This window comes from Colossoma macropomum, unplaced genomic scaffold, assembly GCF_904425465.1.
Source record: "Colossoma macropomum unplaced genomic scaffold, Colossoma_macropomum, whole genome shotgun sequence".
Classification (NCBI taxonomy): Eukaryota; Metazoa; Chordata; class Actinopteri; order Characiformes; family Serrasalmidae; genus Colossoma; species Colossoma macropomum.
The window spans coordinates 13,982,140-14,006,408 of record NW_023494802.1 but is presented as its reverse complement, the minus strand read 5'-3'; the positions used below and the strand labels follow the sequence as shown (position 1 = coordinate 14,006,408).

Sequence of the window (24,269 nt, the reverse complement as noted above, 5' to 3'; positions counted from 1 at the left end):
AATTAAATGCAGTTTCACTTTGGAATAGAAGCAATGTGTCTGTACAGACTTCAGAGCAGCAAAAAGGCTTAATGCTTGATTCTTAAAGTGGTTGTGCAGACGATTCATGAGAAATTGGATGGTGTCACTGATGCAAAATCACCAGCATGTAGTACTCCAAAAGTCTTAGAAAGCTTGTGCTTCTCGCATGTCCACGATGCTGAAGAGACTCAGCCATTTCAGCTAACACAAGGATGTTTTCACTCTAGATACTTAGAGTGCCAGTAGTGCCCCCTTGGCCTTGTTAAACTTGAGTGAGTGAGTGAGTGAGTGAGTGACTGAGTTACAAGCTGGGTCCATGAGGAGTCAAGACTGAGACCCGGACCCTTCGAGTCCAAGTCGAGACTGAGACCAGATTTAAGATTTATTTTTTTTTCAGAATATAAAAAAAAAAAAGGAGAGAAAACTGAAATCATTGCCTTCTGTTCTACATTAAGTATATTAATAAATAATATAAAATCTAATATTTTGCAAAATATAACATGACATAATATGTAGCCTAAAATATTGATTACTACTATAGTATTTGTCCAATTTTACATTGTAACTTATGATAGCAAATGATGGTGAGATGATTCTAAAGTCAGCGTAGAATATACTAAACAATACATACATTTTTTTTATTATTATTATTGAATGAAAGCATAATAATACTACTACTAATAATAATAATAATAATAATGCTCCAATCTCAGGGGATGTTTGGGTTTTAGAACCAGCAAACATCAACAAACAAAAACACAGTTAAGCCATCATGGAGTTAATTAAGTACTCAACAGGCAGTGAACAGATTTTACTTAGAGTCCATTTAGAGAAAGGACTTTTATTTTGTTTGACGGTGTTCATATTCAAGAATTATGGAAAGAAAGATCTCTTTGCAGTTACCTCAGATGTAGGCATCGCACTGGTCGGCTGTCCCTAGAGAATTTCTGAGTCTGCCTTACCCCGAGACAGAGATAAGAGGGAGTGAAAATGATGTGGAGACCAGATTCAAATAATCCAAAAGTAACTGATTTTGATACACCGTCCCTCTTTATCCACTTTTACCATCTGGCTGCCAGTGTAGTCATTTTTCTTTTTTCTCTTGTGAATCTGCATTTCTGGCTTGTTGGTGGTTTAATGGCTGAGGAATATGTAGTAAATACCAGTTGCTAACTTAACCCCTGTTGAAAAACAGTTCATAAATAATATAAATTTAATTGATCTTAAATGTGTAGAAGTTCATTCCTAGTAATGTTAGGCAGTCTTAATTTAGGTTTAATGCAGTCACCTTCATAGCAGAGACTTTAAATCCAGTTTCCGGTCCTAGGTTTTGTAATCAGTGATAGTTAAAGGGGAACTCGGCTGATTTTTCAACGTTTCTAAATGGTTAAATCATTGAGATGTAGACAAAGTCATTCAAAATGATCAGAAAACTGTATCAGACATCAGGCAGCATGTTTGTAACCATTTAACATAACTTCTGAGGTAGTTTTTAGATGTATTAAACTCTTCAGACATCTGCTTCCTGTTACCACCACTGTGAAACACTGTGACTAGTGCATTTCACATGAAACCACTCAATTACTTTCTTTACATCCTAATGATTTATTTATGAGACAATTTTGCCAAAAACAATAGGATTTCCCTTTAACTGAGCTGCTGCGATAAGTAATTGGCCACATAGTGTCATATCTACCGGTGGTTGCAAAACCCAGGACTCAAATTTAAACTCAGCATCCAGATTTGAAGAACTCTGATCTACATAATGCAACTTTCCTGCACATTGATTAAGCCTAGTATTGGACCAAATTGCAATTCCAATTTAGAAAACAGTGATTCATCATTCACTGTCCTTTTTGGTGTAGGTTTAGGCTTAATGTGCATGTGAGAAACTGAGCCTATGCAATATTTAAGGTGAGTATTAATTACTTTTTTTTTAGTTTTGCATCTTAATGTTTTGTTTATGAAAAAATTTGGAAAAAAACAATGGAATTTGCCTTTAACTGAGCTCTTGCATTAAGTAATTGGCCACGTAGTGTCATACCTACCAGTGATGGCAAAATCCAGGACTGAAATTTCGATTCAGTGTCTAGATTTGAAGACCTTTGTCCTGTGTAATGCAACTTTCCTGCACATTGATTTAGCCTAGTGTTGGACTAATTTGCAATGCCAATTTAGAAAAGTGATTCATCATTCACTGTCCTTTTTATTCTAAGTTTAGGCTTAATATGCTTGTGAAAAACCGAGCCTATGCAATGTTTAAGGATGAGTACGATCTGCTGTGATATATACTAAAAGAACTTTCCAAGAAGCTGTTTATTTTGCCATGGTCTTCTTGGAAAGAGAAATTGAAGTTTACTCGCATCGACACCCGTAAAACACAACAGCCTCGCTCCAAGTACTTCTCATGAAGAAGTGCATGCTTCTGTGTTATAAGAGTCCACCCAAATGAGTCATACCTATTCTACCCCACGCCGGAAACATGAGGACATGGGCCCATCAAAAGGCCTCATGTAATAACACACTCAGTTTATGCCAGAATAAATGAAGCCTAATGTCACCAGTGATGGGGTTAGAAGCAGCAATGACGTCAGGCATTGGAAGAGGGTGACCGAACCACAGGTGGGGATCGGTTTCACTCCCCCGGGACAAGGATCTTATTGCTGACCTCTGTCATCACAATAAATACATTCTCTGCACACTGAGGTAACTGCTCTCACTGTTTTTGTTATTTCACCCCGTGACATGGGGGGGCTGCGCAATGATGAAATTTCATGTTTTAAAGAATAAGTCCTCTTGTGAGATGTATCCTCAAAGGCACTGTAGGATCATAACCATTGGTTGGAGTAGAAGAAGAGGGAGGACTTCCTCCAGCAGAATTGCATCAATGCTCAGATTGCACCTAGGCACTGGTATAAATGCTCTTTGATAGGAGGACATCACACCTATGTGATTCGGCAGGCAGAGATGAGTGACTTTGTCAACAGTGTCACTGCAGCTCAGATTAACCTATCTGATGATGCACCATGGAAAAAGATACAGAAGAACACCTTCACACGCTGGTGCAATGAGCACCTGAGATGTGTTGATAAACAGATAAATGACCTCCGCTTTGACCTGAGTGATGGCCTGAACCTCATCTCCTTACTAGAGGTTCTGAGCCACAAGAGGATGTTCAGAAAGTTTCATGCAAGACCCACGCTTAGGCAACTTAAGCTGGACAACGTTTCAGTAGCTCTGGAATTTTTGGACCGTGAAAAGATCAAGTTAGTGTCTATAGGTAAGTTACGTTTTACATATCTTTGATGTATTTGTATTTGTTATGAATTCATAGACTGTTCTCTTAATGCTTTTATTTTAATTAACAGCGTTAGCATCCTGGCTTGTTAGGTTCTTGAAATCATGTCTAGTAATCATGAATTGTAACATATAAAGTGCCCTTCGGAACATGCAAATAGTCCTTTCTCAATATCAGACTCATTATCTCTGTTGTCTGGTCTGGGTTATAGGAAAAAAGGAAAGAAGTGTGTAACTTGATACTGTAATTAATTTAATGGAATTTAAAAAGATGTGCAACATGGAGAATGCTCACACACTCAGTGTTTAAAAGGCTTTTCAAACAGGCTTCATATTTCATTGCTTTGGGAAAACAATAAGCTCTACAGATTGCATCATCGGCTGTCTATTTCTCAAGACATTTTCTGATAACGTAAGAAGTTCTGCCCTTATACTGACATTAATTATGCTTGGCTGCATAAAAAAATTAAATATTTTCTCTTGGTAGAAGATGTTTTTAAATGTTTATACAGTGCTAACTGGATTACGTTATCTGTTGTTGAGAATGAGTTGAATAAATCAGTAAAATCCCCTTGTCTGATGACTGCCTCAGGCCAAAGAAATCTTGGTAATAAGCCTTCAAACACAAAGGGGTGTTTTATAGTTTGTGTTAGTACATGAGAGAGTCACAAATTGTCTGATGACAGAATGTTGTGCACATGCTATGTTCCACAGACAGTAAGGCTATAGTGGACGGAAATCTGAAGCTCATCCTGGGGCTGGTCTGGACTCTCATCCTGCACTACTCCATCTCTATTCCTGTGTGGGAGGATGAGGCCAGTGATACAGTCACAAAACTCACCCCGGAAATGAGGCTGCTGGGATGGATCCAGAGTAAAGTGCCTGAGCTGCCCATCACCAACTTCAGCCAGGACTGGCAGGACGGCAAAGCATTGGGAGCTCTTGTAGATGGTCTTGCGCCAGGTACAGTCAGAGTATTCAGAAAGATAATATTCAGATTTGATCAAAATACACAGTAATACACAGTAATTATCTCTATAAAAAGTAAAGTTGTGCCAGTTTAATAAAGGCAACATTCTGCACTTTTGTTTTAAGTGAACTCAAAAAAAAAGGTACCAAAGTCACCTTTTATATGAAATTTAAATACAGTGTTCTCCCATGAAGACTGCCAGGCCTACCCTTAACAACTAACAACTCAAGTATTTATATCCCATGGACTTTTAGGTTGTGCCTAGCAGTGTTTATGAAATATCAGCAAAAAGCTTTCAGCAGTTCTTTCTCATGACAGAAGGCCTCATTCACCAATGTTTGTGTTTTTGCTAAATTTGTTCTTGAGAAAGGTCCTAAGAAAAAGTCTGTCAAATTCATGATGTGTTTTGTGATTCATTTTTTATTATTTTCCATTTAAAGAACAACACCCCCATTCCAGCCCTGACCCACCCACACATGGGACTTACAAGAGGTGGGGAAAAAAATAAAAAAAACAAAAAACACAAACAAAACATAGCTACAACATAGGACACAGGAGAATTACATCATTCACAACTTGAACGCAGCATATAGTTAAGCAAGCACAAGGGTCCTGACTTTAGAAATTCTGTGAATCCATGCATTAAGGGTTCCAGGGCCAGCATTGCCAGTTCTTGCAGATGACAGTTCCAGATATAGAATATCCAGTAAGGTATGGAGCCAATGACGTATAGACAAGTTATGGGGGGGTAGCCAATGCTGGACAATGACTTTTTTCGCTGCTGTTAGGCCAGCCAGCCATATCTTCCGGGAACTTTCCGTAATGGGGAACTTGGTGTTATCATTCAGTAAATGAAGTTCAGGGACCATGGGTAAGTATGTCTTGATCAGAGAAGAGATTGAATCAACAGCCTCCTCCCAAAAAGCATAAACCTTTGGGCAGTCCCACATAATATGCATAAAAGTCCCTAGAGTCCCATCTGGACAGAAATTACGAAAGGGATGAGGGCTTAAACCCACCAAATATCTTACCCTGGGTGTTACATAAGCCCTGTGGCTTATTTTCAAATGAATGAATTGATGATTGGGCATGATGTGTTCTTAAACTGCAGAACTGTTCGCACCTTTGTGCTCTTGAGTGTGTGTAGATTCTGTTATTACCTAAGAACAAATCCCAAATATAAAAAACATTGCTGAACGTCAGAATCTTTGTTAAATCTGTGTAAGTGAGTTTTAAGAAGAAATTTTTACTTAAGAACACTTGGTGAATGAGACCCAATGTTATTTTACAGTCTTCATTTTAGGTTTAATGACTGAGGCCTTTCCAGAAAAAGATTCCTCTTTGTTGTTGTAATTGTCATACTGCAAAATGTGAAAAGTTCTGAAATGCCACAAAAATAATAACTTACTTCTTCCATTGACATGTTTATTTGATTTAGTTGACCATGATTAGTTGCCATGGGTGTACTGAGATATTTAGCACATGGTAGAGAAAAACAAATCAAGGCAAAGAGGTTGTAATTTTTTTTTTTAGATCAAGCAGAAATATTCACTTTTTACAGTAAACATAATAAATCACTGCCTTAAAAGTAATGTCAAATCTTGAAATACTGTGATGGGTGTCATAGTGATTAGGCACCCATGGGCCTGACATATTGACTGGAGGAGGCATTGACCAAATTCATGCTATGATACTATTATCTGCAAGCTGTGGGCCTTCAGACAGAGCTATACACCTCGTAATGTAAGAAGAAGAAAAAGTATGTGAGTTGTGAGTGTATATATTTTAAGGAACCCTCTACCAAGGGCTTAAAAATAAGTGCACACAATACAACTCCCTGATTCCCCACCCAAGTTTTGCAACATGCAAGTTGAGAGAACGTAATATTTGAATTTCAGTCAATGATTGAGCATCCAAATATTGACTCTTTTTATTACGTTGGAACTGCTTAACCTGGTGATGGAGATAAGCGTAATGAAGTTGTTTTGCCATTTCTTAGTCCCCATGACTGATTATTTGCACGTGTGTAGGCTTGTGTCCAGACTGGGAGAGCTGGGAGGCAGTCCAGAGAGTTACTAACACCAGGGAGGCCATGCAGCAGGCGGATGACTGGCTAGGAGTACCACAGGTATACTTACTCACAAAGCACCATTGTATTACTAAATGCCTTATTTTAATGACATATGCTTGACACACTTAGATCATACTCATAATGTTTTGTTTTTATTGTTTGTATATCCAGCTCATTGCTCCAGAGGAAATCCTTGATCCTGGTGTGGATGAACGGTCTGTCATGACTTACCTCTCCCTTTTCCCCAAAGCCAAGCTGAAACCTGGAGCTCCACTCAAACCAAAGACCGGTTAGGCTTCTTTTATTTTGTTATCACTGTTTCGCATGGCTGCCTTTCCTCTTTTGCTGTGCTGATCAGGAGTGTAAATCTCTGATCTGGCAACAATTTGATTTCATCATGACTCTTTAGGAAATTTTAGGAAAATTTCAAATTTTGCCACAGCTTGCTTTGATTGCTGTACAATTCAGGATTAAAAATACTTGGAATATACGCAATAAGACAATATGCCAAGCTTTTTTTATTTTTTGCCCAGTTTAGACATTGCCAGTTCCTTCCTCTGGTTATGTCTCCATCTTTCGCATGATGACACAAAGCTGGGAGGGTTGGCACATGCCTCCACATAGACATGTGAAGCACTACAAGATCTTTTTAAACTGCCACTAGACAGCTCAACACACTTGGAGGAGAACATTAACTGCCAGTTCTGTTACATCAGCTAACAGACACCCACGTTGGTTAGCACTATGCTGAGTGATGTGGGGAGAGGGAGTGTTGTCCTACCCACCCACAAAGAGTGAGACCAGTTATGCCCTCCCAGCCACAGATGGCTGTGGCATCACCAGGGATCAAACTCGCCAACACTGTATTTTAGAAGTGCTTTTTCTTATTATGTCTCCATTCTCAATATTATCTTTAAACCCTAGTTTACCTTCGTCATATTTGTTACTCTACTCCCTTTGTTTCAGTGCCTAAACCTAAAGCTTGTCGTGCCACTGGACGGGGGCTGCAGGCCAGAGGTCTTAGGGTGGGTCAGTTGGCTGACTTTAAGGTTGACACCCACAAGGCTGGACCTGGAAGCCTGGCAGTTCACATCCGCGAGCCCAGTGAGTAAACAGCAGCCATTCTCACTCTGCATCTGTTCTCTCTGAACAGCGTGTTCATTTTTTAGTCTTCACTGACTACCATTAGTCACACAAGAACACTTTCACCTATACTATAAGCAGTAACCGACGTATGTACATTGTGTCAGACACCAGAGATAGCTACATTGTAAGCGAGGGGCGCAGGTGGGATCATTACAAAGAGAGACAGGGCCTCATCTCTGCCTCTCTGCTCCTCTGCCCTAGATGGATGATGTCTTTCTTTCTCTCTGACAGCTGGTAATGAAGTAGCGGTGAAGCAGAGGGAGGTACTGGAAGGCATTTACGACTTTGAATACATGCCTGGTGATGAAGGGGACTACACTGTGGACATCACCTGGGCTAATAAGCACATCCCAAAAAGGTCAGTTTTCATTCATCTTCTGCTGCAGTCACTCACTGGAGGATAAAACATGCTGTAATGACAAGACAGTGACATGAGGTACAAGCCTATAACCACAGTCATATAAATATAATTACTAATGTACAGATTAGTTTAAGTGTGGAGGAACCATGGAATAGACCATAGTTTTGTAAACTGTGAGAAAAAAAATGTTTAAATCATGACCAGAAGTTGTAGTTTCCTGTTATGTGTGCTATACTAGCTGATGTAAACATTTGTTTTATTAATTGTTGATCAAATGTTTGAACTTCCTTCTGAACAGTCTTTTAAACAGTTGGAATCGCTTGCCATGTTTGTAATTATTGTTTTTCAGAAAGAACTTACACACACAGGGTAAACTGAAATGTCAAACATTTTAAAAGAATTTTGAAAATTAATTTAAGTGTTTGAAAGTAAAACAAAGTTTTAAATGATAAATGATTTTGTTAAATGGTTATTGATTCGGTATGTTAATTTTATTACAACTTACTTTTTATTCCATCAAACTTGTGGAATCATCTACAGGTCTAGTCATCATCTGGGACATACATACAATTTGTTAATTTTTTAAAACTCTCAAAGAATTGTTTTTATTTTAAATAATATTTATAATGAACAGTGATACAAAACTTTTGAATAGTGATTCCAATCTTTTGATCAGTAATGACAATGACCAGTAAGCCATTTATTCGTTTATGGCAGCCCTTTTAAGGTCCATGTTGGGCCCAAAGCTGGTCAGCAGAAGATTAGAGCCTGGGGTCCTGGACTGGAAGGAGGAACTGTGGGGATGCCTGCTTCATTCCTTGTAGAGGCCACTGGTGTTGAAGCTGGTATGCTAGGTGAGAACATTTCAGAATTGGAGTCAGCTTTATTTTGCCAAGTATTTTACAAATACAAAGAATTTGTCTTGATTACTGCAGCAGTATATGCCACAATATTTTGTTGACTATTATTGTGACAAATATAGGATATAGGAAAATATCTCTCTATCAGGTAGTTTTACTTTTACTCTTCCTGGACAAACTCTCTCTAGGTTTTGCCATTGAGGGCCCGTCTCAGGCTAAAATTGAGTGTGATGATAAAAATGCTGGCTCATGCTTTGTGAGATTCTGGCCCACTGAAGCAGGGGAGTATGCTGTACATGTGATGTGTGATGATGAGGAAATAGAGGACAGTCCTTTCATGGCTTGTATAGCACCTAAGAGAAAAAGCTTCAGCCCAGAGAAGGTAACGATTTGTTTATGAAATTAGCATTTAAAAATGATCTCTTTTTCCTCCCTGAGAGCTTTGATATATGGTATGTGTTGTGTGTATCCTTGACTTATATATTTTTTATAAACAAGGTTAAAGTATATGGTGCAGGAGTTTCTCCAGCTGGACTCTTGGTGAACTGTCAGGCAGAATTTACTGTCGATGCCACTCAAGCTGGTGAAGGAGTGCTCAAAATCTTTATACAGGTATGAACTATGTCTTCTAATAGTCCTCCCTAAAAAAATAAGACATTGTTGAAGTTTCATTGAAATGAAAGTGTTGAAGGTCACAAAATGAATCAGCGGTATTAAATATTGTTCATACTATATGATGGTTTGATTTACATATCTATATATTTTTTCTCATAGACTCTGGAAGGAAGCAGTATAAACGTGGATGTGATTTGTGAAGAGGCTGGCATTTATAACTGCTCCTATACTCCCACTACTATCTGCAAACACACCATCGTTGTGTCTTGGGGAGGAGTATCTGTTCCTGGCAGTCCTTTTACTGTGAGCATAATGCAAATATATGTGCAAGTAATAATAATGGCAATAGACACAAATGAGCCAAAACACTCTGATCACCTGCCTAATATGCTGTTGGTCCTTCACGTGCCACCAAAACAGTTCCAACCTGCCAAGGCATAGACACTACAAGACCTCTGAAGGTGCCCTGCGGTATCTGGCACTGAGATATTAGCAGCAGATCCTTTAAGTCCTGTAAGCTGTGGGGTGGAACCACCATGGATTGGACTTCTTGTTGTAGCACATCCTACAGATGCTTGATTGGATTAAGATCTGGAGAATTTTTAGGCCAGGGCAACACCTTGAGCTCTTTGTCATGTTCCTTAAATCAATCTCATACAATGTGTGCGGTGTTGCAGTGTGCAATATTCTGCTGAAAGAGGCCACTGCCGTCGTGGAATACCACTACCATGAAGGGGTGTATCTGGTCCGCAACGTTGTTTAGGTAGGTGGCTCGTGTCAAATTGACATTGACATGAATGCCAAACCCAGGGTTACCTAGCAGAACACTGCCCAGAGCATCACACTCCCTCCTTACCTTCTTCTCACAGTGCCATCACTTCCCCTCACTTCCTGCACACATGTACCTGGCCATCTATGTGATGTAATAGAAAACAGGACTTTTTGGTCCAGGAGACCTTCTTTCATTGCTCCAAGGTCAAGTTCTGACACTTGTGTGTTGGTTTAAGGCACTTCAACGGTGGACAAAGGTTAGCATGGGTACTCTGACCAGCCTGCAGCTATGCAGCCCAATACACAGCAGGGTGTGATACGCTCTGTGTTGTGACATGTTCCTCCCATAACCAACGTTAAAATTTTCAGTGATTTGTGCCTTTTGCCCTTCTGTCTCTTCAGACCAGACAGGATAGTCTTCGTTGCCCTCGCACATCAGTGAGCCTTGGGCGCTCAACACCCTGTCGGCAGGTTGTGTTTTGTCCCTCTTCAGACCACTGTCTGTAGAGACTCACCACTGTTGACCGGGCGCACCCCACAAGCCTTGCCATTTTGGAGATGCTCTGACTCAGTCATCTGACTATATCAGCTTGGCCATAGTCAAAGTTGCTCAGGTCTTCACAGCTGCACATTTCTCCCACATCAAACACGTCTCCTACGAGAACCAACTGTTTGCTTACCATCTAATATATCTCAGACCTTGACATGTGCCGTTGTTACAAGATAATGAAAGCTGTTTTCTTTCTGTGGGTGGTCATAATGTTTTGGCTTAAAAGTGTGTATATATGCCAGGTTGTGGTGAAATAGATCTGAAATTAAGTTTAATTGCATTACCGTACTTTATTGAGCAGAGGAGACAAAAAAAGGTCTGAAAATATTGCATTGTAATATTTTAATAATAATCATAGCAATGATATTTCAGAATGAGCATAAAGGTCTCATTAACACGCACTTATTGTAGTTTATAGTATGAAGAAATCAACTGAAATTATTTTCTTGGTTTCAGTTAAAATACTCAAAAATGCCAAAGAATCTGTTTTTGTGTGGGTTTAGTTCTAATTTCTAATCATTTTGATCCCGCGCCATATTAAAAACCCACTTCATTACACAAGGAGGCATTAAAGCTGTCTGTTGATGACATACAGTAGCAATCACATTTGAGTGGGTAGTAGAAACATTATTTATTAGATTCATTTGTAACAGAATATTGGTGCTATAAAATTCCGGGCTTACTGATATCACACTGGGGGAATAAACTGTGTTGTGATGATATCAGGCATAGCAGTAGTGTGCAAATGCTTTGGTATAAAGCTCATACGGAATGAATTAATGACTGTTTCAGGTAATGCCTGGCAAAATTAAAATTGAACCATATGCTGGAAGCTGGAGTAGACCTCATGGATCAGAGATAAACTACTTGGGTGAGTTTGAGTCAAATAATAAGATACAATATAGATCATCAGCATAGTCTCTATGTTACTGAGATGTTGTATGTGTTTGGCTATTATGTGCAGATGAGGAGATGGACACTGATCAAGTCACTGAAGTAAACATGAAGGCTGGAAATGGGAGCAGACTGGATATCGATGTAGTCAGCCCCTTAGACTTGCCTACCAGTGCCACAAAGGTATTCTAATGAAGTGGAGTACAATGCCAGTCTGAAGTTTGAGGATGTTGCGACCTTTTGAAATGTGAAATTTCTTGCAAAGCTTGCTTGCTTTACTGTTAAAGGGGAATTCCATAAATCTTTCCACATTTCTGCATATAAATCGTTAATATGTATACAAGGTCATTCAGTGTGGTTTGATGTTAAATGCACAATTCTAGAGAAAGTGAGAGTGAGAGTTGTTTCATGGAGCATTCAATGCCTCCACAGGGTCCCTTACAAAAAGATATTACATGGAATGGTTCGAATATGTTGCCTGATCGCTGAAACCTGTTTTACGATAATTTTGAGATCACACATTTTTAACTCCATTGACAGCAGAGATATTGACCCTGATACATGCAGGGTGTTGTAAGGCAAAAAGGTCACCAATTGTTTTTTTTTTTTTGATTTATCACTACATTATTATCATCAACATTAGACATAAAACTCTGTAGTCAGGTTTATTTTTTTAGTATAGTAAATAAAATGGCTGTATTTGTTTTGTTGATATTGTAACACCATCACTGTAAAGTTATCCAAGTCAGTAAGTTTCTTTATTCTGCACCATTTCACATCAAACCACTCTGAATAAATTTGTTCACACCTCACTAATTGAATTATGCCAGGGGCGTCCAGTCATATCCGTGAAGAGCTGGTGTGGCTGGAGGTTTTCATTGTAGCAAAGCAGCGAACACATGATCAGTTGTTTAAAAACTGAGACTTAATGATTAAACAAGTTGAATCAGGTGTGCTTTTCTTGTTTGGAACAAAAACCTGCAGCCGCACCGCCCCTTGCAGATAAGATTGGACAGCCCTGAATTTTGCAGAAATTTTGAAAAATGGGTAGAATTTCCCTTCAACTAAGACAAAACACCTGCAAAGATTTTAACACAAATCAGCTAATTCTAATATTTTGCATATCATCACTTTCAGAACAAAACCTTGTAACTACCTTTTTGTCGTTCTTTTATTTTTTAACATAATTTGGAAACACCAGCTGCCCTTTACATGAGTGTCTCATGATGAATGGATCAATAGATGACAAATTATCTTTATTTGCATTCAAATTTTGTAAGTTTGGTAACACTCAAACTCTGCTACAAACATTGACATTACATTGATTTTTTCCACAGGTGAAGGCTTACGGGCCAGGTTTAAGGGGTGGCCTGCTGGGGCAGCGGGCAGAATTTACTATCGACACAAGAGCTGCAGGCAGTGGAAGACTCACCGTCACAGTGGAGGGTCCATGTCAGGTTACTCTGCAGTGTATGGACAATGAGGACGGCACCTGTGCTGTGTTCTATCTGCCCGCTGAGAATGGGGAATACACAATCAGAATCTTCTTTGCCAATTCACAAATCCCTGGTTCCCCATTTCTCCCTGTGGTGCATCTTCCCCTTGATCCCTCTAAAGTAACCGTATCAGGCCCTGGTTTGACCAAGGGGAAGGTGGGGGAACCTTGTATGGTGAACATAGACTGTGCTCTGGCAGGGTCAGGTGACCTCTCTGTGGAGGCTGTCTCTGACTCAGGAGCCATAGCTAAGACTGAAGTGCTGGAAAATGAAGACGGCAGCTACACAGTCGTTTACGTTCCCCTCACTGCTGGTGTCTACACACTTCTTCTGAAATACGGAGGCCAAGTGGTGCCAAACTTCCCTGCGGAAATTGTGGTGGATCCAGCTGTCTACAAAAGCCATGTTAAATTGACAGGGCAAGGTAAGTTAATACATTTAAAAAAAACAAAGATACCTAAAGAGTTGTTTAGAGTGGTGCTGTAGAAGAACCACTTTTGGTTCCCCAAAGAACCCTTCAATGAAGGCTTCTAAGCTTAAAGCACCTCCATAAAGTATAAAGAACCTCCAAATAACATAAAGGTTGTACACCAATTAAAGTTTCTTAGAAATATATGGACTGCGATGGACTGGCGACCTGTCCAGGGTGTATCCTGCCTTCCACCCAATGACAGCTGGGATAGGCTCCTGCACCCCACCGCGACCCAGAAGGATAAGCGGTTTAGATGATGTATGTATATGTATGTAGAAATATATGTCCAGGGCCAAGAACCATTTACAGCCTTCACATTATACAGAGATCACAATTAAACAAGCTGTTGTTACTTTAAGGCTGTTGCATGTCTCAGCTCTGTTCTGTGTGGCTTCACTGTGAAGGGCCTCATTAAAAAAAAGTCAGTGAAACACTTTTAATAACTTGTTCAGTGTAAATGGGTAGAGCTGGCCTGTTTTAGGCTGAATAGGTAAGCATATGTAAATATACTGGTTTGTGTGACATCACAAGCACAATTAGTTTAAGCCAGGGTATTTTTGCAGATTAGTTTCCATATGTGGACTGTATGGACTGTGGCATGAATTATACATATTGAAACTTTAACAGTGTTTAGATGCATCATACTTTATTTCAAAAAAGTGTGTAAAATTTTACTTCACATCATACAGGATCTTTAAAAATATCCCATGAAAGATTATTTAGGAAAAAGGAAGTGGTTCTTTTATGGCATCACTCAAGGAACCCTTTTGCAGTTATTTATGCATATATTTATTTATTATGTAAATTTCACATTGTGAAAATTCATCTGATTATCTTCTTTCACGGTGGTAATTTTGTGTCTGTCTGCTGTTGCCTCTAATGTAAAAGGAGACCTGGCAAATGCAGCAGGGTTTTGTAAGCCAAGCCAAGTACTTGCAGATGGTCTAGGACTTCTCCAAGGCCTTGCTGGACATCCCAACATGTGTTACATAAACACCAGGTTAGCCATTGTCTACTTTGTCTCATAGAAAAGATTATAGAACTGAAGCCAAAGATGATACATTAGTCAATATTTTGTTTGTTGGCAGAGGAGCTGGAAATGGTCATCTTGAAGTAACAGTGGAAGGTCCATCTGAGTCCAAGGTATCATGCAAGGACAATGAAGATGGCAGCTACACTATGGAATACATTCCATCTACAGCTGGCCAGTATGACGTTAACATCACCTATGGAGGGAAGAGCATTCCAGGTGCTTTAAATGCCCAAACTCACCAGTTCCCATTTTGTCTAAAAGGGTTTGACTTGATTGTTTAGTAGATTTCAGATGCTGATCTTACAGTGTTGTACTGATTTGATGTGCTCTGCAGGTAGTCCATTTAAAGTAACAGTGAAGGACGTTTCAGGCACTAGTGCAGAAATATTTGGACCAGGGATTTGTGCCCAAAGTTCTCAGAACTTCACGTTTGACAGCAAGAAAACTGGCAATATACCAGAGACAGTGACTGTGATAACTCCTCAAGGTGGGTCCCTTACTTCTCTTGGGATCGCTAAGAATTTTGTGCTTTACATTTATTTATTGCTGTCCTCTTTATCATGTTTAAGGTAAGTCTGAGCTGATGGATCTCAAGGACAATGGAGATGGGACCTACACAGTGAACTATTCCCCTTCTGTGGAAGGCCCTCACTCTTTGATGGTCAAATATGCAGGGGATGATTCATACTGCAGGTGAGATTCTGCTTAACATCGTAATGCTTAAACCGGTTTTATGCTGCGCGTTTTAATGGCATTCTGAACAACATGACCCGCAGTCCTGTTAACTTCCACGTACTGCAAAGACCAGCTGCTGGTGGAGAAAAGGCCAAAAATCAAGGCCCCAGGAGAGAGATGAACATTTCTGGAGAAGGTTTGGAGTCTGGGATATGCGCTAAAACTCCTCAGTCTTTTACCATCGGCTGCAGTGCCACTGGAAAGGCACCAGAGACTGTTGCCATTGCCAAACCTGATGGTGAGCAGTTTGTGTTTAGGCACTAGAACCTGTTCAGAGCACACTTTCGTAATTATTGCCTCACTGAACATTCTTGCTACAAAAATAATAATAATGATAATAAAAACTTAGATCTCTTTGTAGAACTTAACATTAATCTACATTAATGTAACCAGATTTTATAAATAATTCAGCCTTGTTTCTATTGGTATTTCATTGTAATGTAAAATATAAAAGGCAGCTGTCATATCCAGTGGTGCAAAAAATGATACGACAGCAATGTTGTGAGTTGAGTGATCTTTGATATTTCCCCTCTTGATCTTTGTAGGTACAGTTGAGGTGCTTGAACTGACTGACAATGGAGATGGAACCTATACAGTTACCTGTTCCCCAACCACGGGTGGCTCACACTTATTGGCGGTAAAATATACAGATGAGGAGGCCTTTAGTAGGTGAGCCAGATCACCATGTGAAATCTTTTAATGAAGTATGTGCTATGAAGTTCTTTGTGTTTGGCCATTTGCATTTTATATGTGCCTCAAACAATGACTTTGTTTACAGTCCCTATGAATTCCATGTGCTGGATGCTGAGTGTGCTTTGCAAAGTATTGTTACTGCGCCAGGTTTGGTGTCTGGAATTTGTACTCAAACTCCTCAAGTCTTCACAATTGACTGCAGAGAACATGGGAAGCTGCCTACTTCGATCGCTATGATGAATCCCAAAGGTAAAGATGTTGTTCTTTGTGGTCACTCTAGATGAACAGCACGTTCTACTAAAGGGGCAGAGTGATCAAAACTGATAGATCAAAACTGATATTTTTGCTTTCAACAAAAGGGTCTTAGAATGAAAAGGGGAATGTGAGACAAAAGTACAGATTGTCTTTTTTCATATAGGCCATGGGTATTTTGGAGGCATATGAATTTAATCTTTTTTTTTTTTTTAATTAAGACACTTTTTTGTCTAGACTCCTAATTTTAGTTGAGCATTTCGAGTTTTCGGGCGATGTATTCATCGTTCTTGTTTTTAGTCTCATGGAAACTAAAATACTCTTTATAAAAGAATCATTTACAGATATACATATAACTGTAACTATGAGGAAAAGGAACTTTAATTGAAGAAAACATCAACCGTTATCACTTCATTAAGCAAAACCACACGTCACCATAATTAGCACCCGTACATTTAGTACTTTGTGTTTTCTTTTCCAACATAACAATAATGATTTTTCTTCTGTAGCTCTGGTTGTTCGATTAGTGCCTTAACAGTGAATATAAGCATTTTCAGGCATGTAGCATTGCCTGATTTATGATGATCAAGACACTTTTGTGTCATTTTATTTGTGTATTCTCTACTGTTCTCCATGCTGTTGAATTACTAAGAGAATTTGACTTCTTTCACCACATTTTTATACTCCAGTGAAACAGGAAGTCAGACATGATGTCTTAAAAGTTCCTGAACAATCGAACATGAAAACAGTGATATATTATTAGGATACTTTAGTTACATTTTGTTTTTAAGAATTTCTAGGGGTGCCAGTATTTGTGATGCATGTGTTATTTTTTTTTCTTTGATGAAATTTACTTCAATTAATCATTAACCTTTTTCATGTATTTTCAGTGTAAGACTTACCTAATTAACCACAAATTACTCTTTCATGACCTTTTTACCCATCATTAACAAGGTTGCCAACAATTATGGAGCTGACTCTGTTGCATTAAAATTTATTTGTATTGGAACAGGTTTGATTGAATTACTTGGTGTTAAAGACAATGGCGATGGGACCTACACAGTGAGCTATTCTCCTTCTGTAGAAGGCCCTCACTCATTAATGGTCAAATATGGAGACAATACTGCATTTAGCAGGTCAGAGAAAACTTTAGTTTAGACTAAATTTTGTGTTGGATTTATGCTGCATCATAATCATGTCTGTGTTGTATGTGTGATGTACTTCTAGTCCTTTCAAGTTCCAAGTGCTGCCCAAACACGATGGCAGCTTCGCTCAAGACTGCAGGAGTAAGACGGAGATAAATGGACCAGGCTTGGAGGGAAAATATTGTGCTAGAACTCCTCAAAATTTCACGATTGGCTGCAGCAGCACTGGAGCAGCACCAGAAACTGTTGTCATTGTGAATCCTGATGGTGAGAACATGCATGCATTTTATTTGTTTATTTTTATGTATTTACAGCATAGTGGATGTATGCTTGTTCTGTGGTTGTGAACATGTTTCTTTGGATGCTTTAGATTCAGTTGATCTGGGCGAAGTAACAGATAATGGAGATGGAACTTACAGTGTTGTCTACTGCCCCTCCATAGATGGCCCTCATTCTGTAGTAGTGAAATATGCAGATGAGGATGCTTTTAGTAGGTGAGATACTATTAATCTGTGTTGATCAGTATACTGCAGAGGAGGAATGAGATTTAGTCTCATTTTCCAGGACAAAGGTGAAATTTAGTCATAGACTAAAATAGATTTTCAATAGATTTGTAATCCATAGTTACACTTATTTACATAGATAATTTTCAGACTCTGCTTGAACTTTGTAAAGCCAGCCTACAGCTTGGTACAATGAAAACTGCACATTTTTTCCTCATTATTTTCTAGTGCATTCAAGTTCCACGTACTCCCTACAGATGATATGACTAATGTAAAGATCTCAGCAAAAGGGGTGGAGTCAGGGATTTGTACCCAAAGATTTGCACCCACTGGAAAAGTTCCACAGTCTTTAGCTGCGATTACTCCGAAAGGTAAACCTCAGCTTAAGTTTTTCTTATCTACTGTTAAAACACTGGACTAGTCTGCTCATCTTTTGTTTGTTTTTTGGGGCTAATGAATCCAGGAGTGACTGAGATGATGGTGGCTGAAAGCAGTGGAGATGAGACCTACGTAGTGAGCTACTTGCCAACGACTGCAGATCCTCACTCTTCAATGGTGAGATATGCAGAGGATGATTCAAACTCTAGGTAAGTCCAGAATCAAGTGGGAAACACTGGAATGACAGATTTATGATCTGGGTGCCATTGTGCCAGCTGTTGTGTCATTTCAGCCCCTGCAATTTCCAAGTGCTTCCCACACCTGATGCTTCAGAGAATGAGATGAGTAGGAAAGAGAACATTTCTGGACAAGACATGGCAGGAATACATGCAGGTGTTCCACAGAAACTTGTCATTGGCTGCAGTGATAAGGGAGAAGCACCAGAAATGGTTGCTTTGGTAAAGCCTGATGGTGAGCTCGTAGTTCCATAGTTCTTGTGTGGGATCTCTTGGTTACAGACTTCTACTCTGGCTTTATTAAAAATACAATATCATTTTTCTTCACTTGAAGGTACATTTGATCTGGTAAAGGTGACAGACAATGCAGATGGGACTTATACAGTGCACTGCACACCTTCAGTGGAAGGCCTGAACTCTTTGTTTGTCAAATACGCCAATGAAGAGCCATTTAGACGGTAGGATAGAAAATGATTTGGTCACTGATTTAGTCTTTTTTCATGTTTTAAGAGGTCAATTCATTACATCACCTGTTTGTGATTTTCTTTCTGCTCTGTACAGATCTGCTAGGTTTGAAGTACTGCCAGCTAAAGCAGAGTCAAAGGTGAAGTTCTCTGGGACAGGAATGAAGTCTGGCATATGTACTCAGGCACCACAGACGTTCACCATAGACTGTAGCACAACTGGAGAGACAGTCAAATCGGTGGCTATTGTGACACCAAATGGTAAGGAAAACATTATTAATATACAGACTCTGGCAGATTTAACTGATTTCAGGGATATAAACTACTGTGAGTCTTTGTTCATTGGAACAGGTAAGACTGAGCTGGTGGAGGTCAAAGACAATGGAGATGGGACTTACACAGTGAACTATTCTCCTTCTGTGGAAGGCCCTCATTCTATAATGGTCAAATATGCAGAGGATGAGTCTTTTAGCAGGTAGCAAGTTGAAGTAATTGACTTTATGTCTATCAAATATAGATATTTTTATTTTCTAACTCTTACAACTCTTATCTTACATTGAGAATGGGATTTGACTCTTTTTAGGCCCTTCAAGTTTCAAGTGCTTCCGGTTCTTGTAACTGGAGACCAGAATATCCCAGTTCAGGATCTAAAAGTGTCTGGCCAAGAACTGATGGGTGCGGTCTATCAGAACATCCCTCAGACATTCACAATAGACTGTAACAACACTGGGGAGGCACCAGAGATTGCTGTAGTGGTAAAACCTGATGGTAAAAATCTCTTTAAATGTCATATCAGCAAGTAATTTTCATCTAGTGTAATTTTTAATTTATTTTTTCTCTCCTTGATGTCTTTAGGTACAATTGATCTCCTTGGGGTGCATGATAATGGAGATGGAACATGCAGTGCTGCGTATGCTCCTTCCATGGAGGGCTCTTATTCTTTTGTCCTTAAATATGCCAGAGAGGAATCTTTTTGCAGGTGAAGCAGTAATTATAGTTATTATAGACGTTACATACTCCTAGGCCTTTCTGAAAGGGGCTAATGAGTTAATGATAAGTTAAATATGTGGGTTAATTTCATAATCTGTAATTATACAGACCCTTTGGGTTTCAAGTGCTTCCCACAGAGGAGACTCCGATAAAGGTTACTGGGCCGGGTCTGGAGTCGGGGATACGTGCCCAACAACCTCAGATGTTCACAATTGACTGCAGCCTAACAGGAGTTCCAGAGGCTGTGGCCATAATATGTCCTAATGGTAAGACCACTTTATAATGGATCCTCTTTCTTACAACACATCAAAGTATAAATAAAATGTAAGATTTAAAGATCACTTAAAAGCAAAGTGACATCATGACAACAAATGATAACATATTACAAGATCATATTACAAGATATTCATTTTATTTTAATGCACGTCCAGTACTGTGTGATAGTCAGAGGCCACCCTTCATTTATTTAATTTCCAGTCAAAAGAACCATTAAGTTATTTATTATTCAGGGTCTGGAAAAAGCAGAAAAGCAAAAGTGGAGCTTAGGGTTCTCCTTTCTCTTTAAGATGAAAGCATTAAGTACTGTTTGTCTGGTGGTGACAGTTTTGGTGATCTGCTAGGTCTTGCATGGTTGTTAGGAGTCCCAATTTTTATATCTTTCAATCATTTTTTGGTCTCCAGTTTTGGAAACTCCTGTTTTTTGGGGTTTTTTTTTTTCCTTTTTTTCCTTTGACGTTCCTCTTTCTTATGCAAGTGAGTTTTCTTACATTTTATCTCCTCAGAGATGCCTCCAGAAAAATGAATAACTTCTATTTAATGGCTGTTTTGACTGGAAATTAAATAAATAAATTGTGGTCTCTGACTTTTGCACAGTATTGCATGATGAAGTTTTATATTCTGAATGAACAGGTACAACTGAAATGCTACAGGCTAAAGACAATGGAGATGGGACTTATTCAGTCAGCTTCTTCCCATCTATGGAGGGTCCTCATGGATTGCTGGTGAAAACTGCAGGAGAAGACAAATACTGCAAGTATGAAGAGTGTATATTCTCTTCAGTCTTTATAAAAGCTTAGTGTAAAGCCATTTGGATAGCATTTCTCATTTTCACTCGTTTAGAACAGTTTCCTCTTGTCAGCTGTACTTGATGTTGACAGAGAACATGTATGAGCTTGTGCATATGCGACATAAAGAACAATGTAAAACTTTTTGTTACTTGCGTCCCAAAGCCCTTTAGGGTTCCAAGTACTTCCAGCTGAGGTGGTGAAAGAGGTAAAGGTCAGCGGACCAGGCCTGGACTCTGGCATCTGTAGCCAAAGTCCTCAGACTTTCAAGATAGACTGCCGCAAGACAGGAGACACACCACAGGTTATATCCATGCTCACACCATATGGTAAGAATCAGCTGATTAAGCTGATGATGGTTTGATATATTGAAGGTTTTCTTTTTTCTTCTTATACAAACTTGAACTTCTTCTGTTCTGTGTGGTGGCAGGTTTGATGGAGCAGCTTGAGGTTAAAAACAATGGCGATGGCACTTATATAGTGAACTACTCACCCTCTGTTGATGGGTTTCACTCTTTGATGGTTAAATATGCGGCAGATGATTCATACTGCAGGTTAGGTTCCCTAACCCTGTTAACTTTAATTTATGTGCCGTTGATATGATTAGCATTTAATTTGCAATAAATTCTGTGTGTGTCAACGTCACTGCAGCCCTTTCAGGTTCTATGTGCTGCCCAGTACTAATGCTGACACAGACCATGACCTGGTGGAGGAACTGAAGAAAAAGACTGGAATATCTGGACCTGGCCTGGAGTCAGGAATCTGCGCCAGAACTCCTCAAACATTCACCGTTGACTGCAGCAGCACGGGAGAAGCACCAGAGACTGTTGCTGTGGTGAAGCCAGATGGTGAGAATAATTTTTTTCTCATTTAACAAAAATGTTTCTGCTTCTGTTTTCAAAGATAAATAAATCAACAAAAATTATTTTCTTGTTTTTGTACTTTAGGTACAGTCAAGCTTGTTGACATATCAGACAATGGTGATGGAACTTATTCTGTGGCTTACTCACCTGGTGTGGAAGGCTCTTACTTCTTAATGGTCAAATACACTGATGAAGATGCATTTAGAAGGTAGGACAATATTTCATGGTGCGCTGTAAGGATATATTTTATCCTAGAGCCAGCTTAGGCCTTTAGAATTACTAATGTAGCCACATCTTTTTCTCATTATAAGTATGTGTTACAGTCCCTATGAGTTCCAAGTAATTCCAAGGGATGACAAAGAAGAGACGAAGATTTATGGCCTCGGCCTGGAGTCAGGGATTTGTTCCCAGGTTCCTCAGACCTTCAGAATCAACAGCAGTGAAACTGGGAAGCCCCCAGAGACTGTGGTTATGATGACTCCAAATGGTTAGATGATACTTTTTCTCAGAGCACATCAGAAATCTGGATGTCTAAATGAATGTAACAGTCAGGGTTATATGTCTTCAGGTAAGACTGAACTGGTGGACATCAAGGACAATGGAGATGGAACCTACACAGTGAACTATTCTCCCTCTGTGGAAGGCCCTCACTCTTTGATGGTCAAATATGCAGATGATGAGTCTTTTATCAGGTGAGATTTTTTCAGGCATACAGCATTGGTGTCATAGTTTTTAGACATAAAGTACTTTGGGATGATCACTCGCTCACTCACATTTAGCAAGCTAAAAATTCTTACTGCCGTTAGTAGTCACAGAGTCAATACTTTTGATGCTTCATAAGAACAGTGCTTTACTTCACTGACATTGTGTCATTGCTCTATTATCCCTCATTGACAAGTTGTTGCTTATTGCCTACATACATGCATGTGCTGCATTTATTTCAGCTCATTGAAGTTCCACGTCTTGCCTACAAATAAACAGAAGGGAGGAAATGAAGAGCAGAGAGACACAGTAGAGATTTCAGACCAGAAATTAAACACCGGAATCCATATTGAAATGCCCCACACTTTTGCTTTAAAGTGCAGCAGCACTGGAGCAGCACCAGAGACCGCGGCAGTGGTCAAACCTGATGGTGAGATCTTCATATGTATTTGCCCAGCACTGGATTCAGATACATATTGTTGCAGTTAAAAAAGACAAAAAACGTGTATCTCATTACATTGACTTATAGTGAAAGTGTGATTTCCTGTGAAGTTACCATTTTTTGGGATACTTGTTTTTTGTTTTTTTTGACAGCGACAGTGTGTAAATTGTGTATTTTTATTGTGATTTTTAGGTACCATAGATCTACTAAAAGTACTAGACAATGCGGATGGGACATATCACATGACCTACACTCCATCTGAAGAGGGTGCACATTCTCTAGTTGTCAGATATGCTGGTGAGGAGGCTTTCTGTAGGTAAGGCTGTGCGGCAACAGTAAATCAAACAAACAAAACATGCTCATAAAAATAATGGTGCCAAAGGGAAGGAGTGATGCCAGTGGAGATCCATCTTTGGTTCCCTCAAGAACCTTTCAGTGCATGGTTTTTTAAAGGAATACCCCAGCAATGGTTCTTCTACAGCATCACTTCAGAGAACCCTTTTGGCACATCTGTTTTTAAAATTGTAATTTTCAAGACAAGAAGCTAGTAATTGTTGCACTGTTGTCTTTGTCCTGTTGCTGTTTTTGACAGTTCAACCGAGTTTAATGTCCTGCCTCAACATGATCTGACCACTGAAACGGCCCTGGATAGCAAAGTGAGAATCCATGACTTTGAAATTTCTTTATGTAATATCATCTGTAAAAGACACAGTGCTAACATTTCCAGCACTTCACAGGTTTTGGGCAGAGAAATTACACCTTTAGGCTTCACAAATCAAGCAGGACTCATGATGTTTGACATGGTGATGCAGTTGGGTGAAGGCGAAATCTCAGGTGAGAGTTCATGGATTCACTGACTTCTTTTCAGAGTGAAGATGGTTGTTTCTAATCATGTTTCTAATGTCATCCTCAGGTGAGGTTATAATGCCTTCTGGAATGACAGCACAACTTGACATCATTGGAAATGGTGATGGTACCATCACACTAAAGTTCAGTCCCACAGAGGAGGGTCTACATCATATTCTCATCAAATCTCCAGCTGAAATACCAGGTCAGACATTACCTTACCTTCTTAACACATACTTTTGGGACCACCAGTGAAAGTGCTTTCATTTTGCATTCTAATGTAATGCAAAGTTTTTCAAATTACATTAATCAATATAAAGATTTCATTGAATTTCTTTGTATTTAGTACACCAATCAGGCACAACATTATGACCACCGCCTTGTTTCTATGCTCATTGT

General features: G+C 39.3%; 1 protein-coding gene across 2 annotated transcripts in view; it reads left to right on the top strand.

Annotated features, from left to right (window-relative positions):
* The first annotated feature begins 2,600 nt into the window (after positions 1–2,600).
* Positions 2,601–24,269, top strand: part of flnb (filamin B, beta (actin binding protein 278)) — a 30,642-nt gene continuing 8,973 nt past the window's right edge. Inside the window, exons 1-44 of one of the 2 annotated variants that reach the window (XM_036590697.1) lie at positions 2,601–3,301; positions 4,033–4,281; positions 6,319–6,416; positions 6,531–6,648; positions 7,326–7,463; positions 7,737–7,863; positions 8,584–8,720; positions 8,915–9,108; positions 9,225–9,338; positions 9,501–9,644; positions 11,455–11,533; positions 11,627–11,739; positions 12,894–13,476; positions 14,413–14,524; positions 14,613–14,773; positions 14,892–15,044; positions 15,127–15,250; positions 15,334–15,530; positions 15,838–15,961; positions 16,071–16,234; positions 17,250–17,373; positions 17,465–17,649; positions 17,753–17,876; positions 18,114–18,256; positions 18,349–18,472; positions 18,556–18,734; positions 18,834–18,957; positions 19,061–19,224; positions 19,315–19,438; positions 19,547–19,731; positions 19,819–19,942; positions 20,062–20,219; positions 20,863–20,986; positions 21,183–21,346; positions 21,448–21,571; positions 21,669–21,865; positions 21,965–22,088; positions 22,192–22,367; positions 22,449–22,572; positions 22,825–23,012; positions 23,217–23,340; positions 23,617–23,680; positions 23,762–23,858; positions 23,938–24,075. In XM_036590697.1, coding sequence (XP_036446590.1) covers positions 2,989–3,301; positions 4,033–4,281; positions 6,319–6,416; positions 6,531–6,648; positions 7,326–7,463; positions 7,737–7,863; positions 8,584–8,720; positions 8,915–9,108; positions 9,225–9,338; positions 9,501–9,644; positions 11,455–11,533; positions 11,627–11,739; positions 12,894–13,476; positions 14,413–14,524; positions 14,613–14,773; positions 14,892–15,044; positions 15,127–15,250; positions 15,334–15,530; positions 15,838–15,961; positions 16,071–16,234; positions 17,250–17,373; positions 17,465–17,649; positions 17,753–17,876; positions 18,114–18,256; positions 18,349–18,472; positions 18,556–18,734; positions 18,834–18,957; positions 19,061–19,224; positions 19,315–19,438; positions 19,547–19,731; positions 19,819–19,942; positions 20,062–20,219; positions 20,863–20,986; positions 21,183–21,346; positions 21,448–21,571; positions 21,669–21,865; positions 21,965–22,088; positions 22,192–22,367; positions 22,449–22,572; positions 22,825–23,012; positions 23,217–23,340; positions 23,617–23,680; positions 23,762–23,858; positions 23,938–24,075 — 6,844 coding nt within the window. In that variant the 5' untranslated portion in view covers positions 2,601–2,988. The remainder of the gene's footprint in view (positions 3,302–4,032; positions 4,282–6,318; positions 6,417–6,530; positions 6,649–7,325; positions 7,464–7,736; positions 7,864–8,583; positions 8,721–8,914; positions 9,109–9,224; positions 9,339–9,500; positions 9,645–11,454; positions 11,534–11,626; positions 11,740–12,893; positions 13,477–14,412; positions 14,525–14,612; positions 14,774–14,891; positions 15,045–15,126; positions 15,251–15,333; positions 15,531–15,837; positions 15,962–16,070; positions 16,235–17,249; positions 17,374–17,464; positions 17,650–17,752; positions 17,877–18,113; positions 18,257–18,348; positions 18,473–18,555; positions 18,735–18,833; positions 18,958–19,060; positions 19,225–19,314; positions 19,439–19,546; positions 19,732–19,818; positions 19,943–20,061; positions 20,220–20,862; positions 20,987–21,182; positions 21,347–21,447; positions 21,572–21,668; positions 21,866–21,964; positions 22,089–22,191; positions 22,368–22,448; positions 22,573–22,824; positions 23,013–23,216; positions 23,341–23,616; positions 23,681–23,761; positions 23,859–23,937; positions 24,076–24,269) is intronic. The other variant, XM_036590698.1, reaches the window with a different exon arrangement.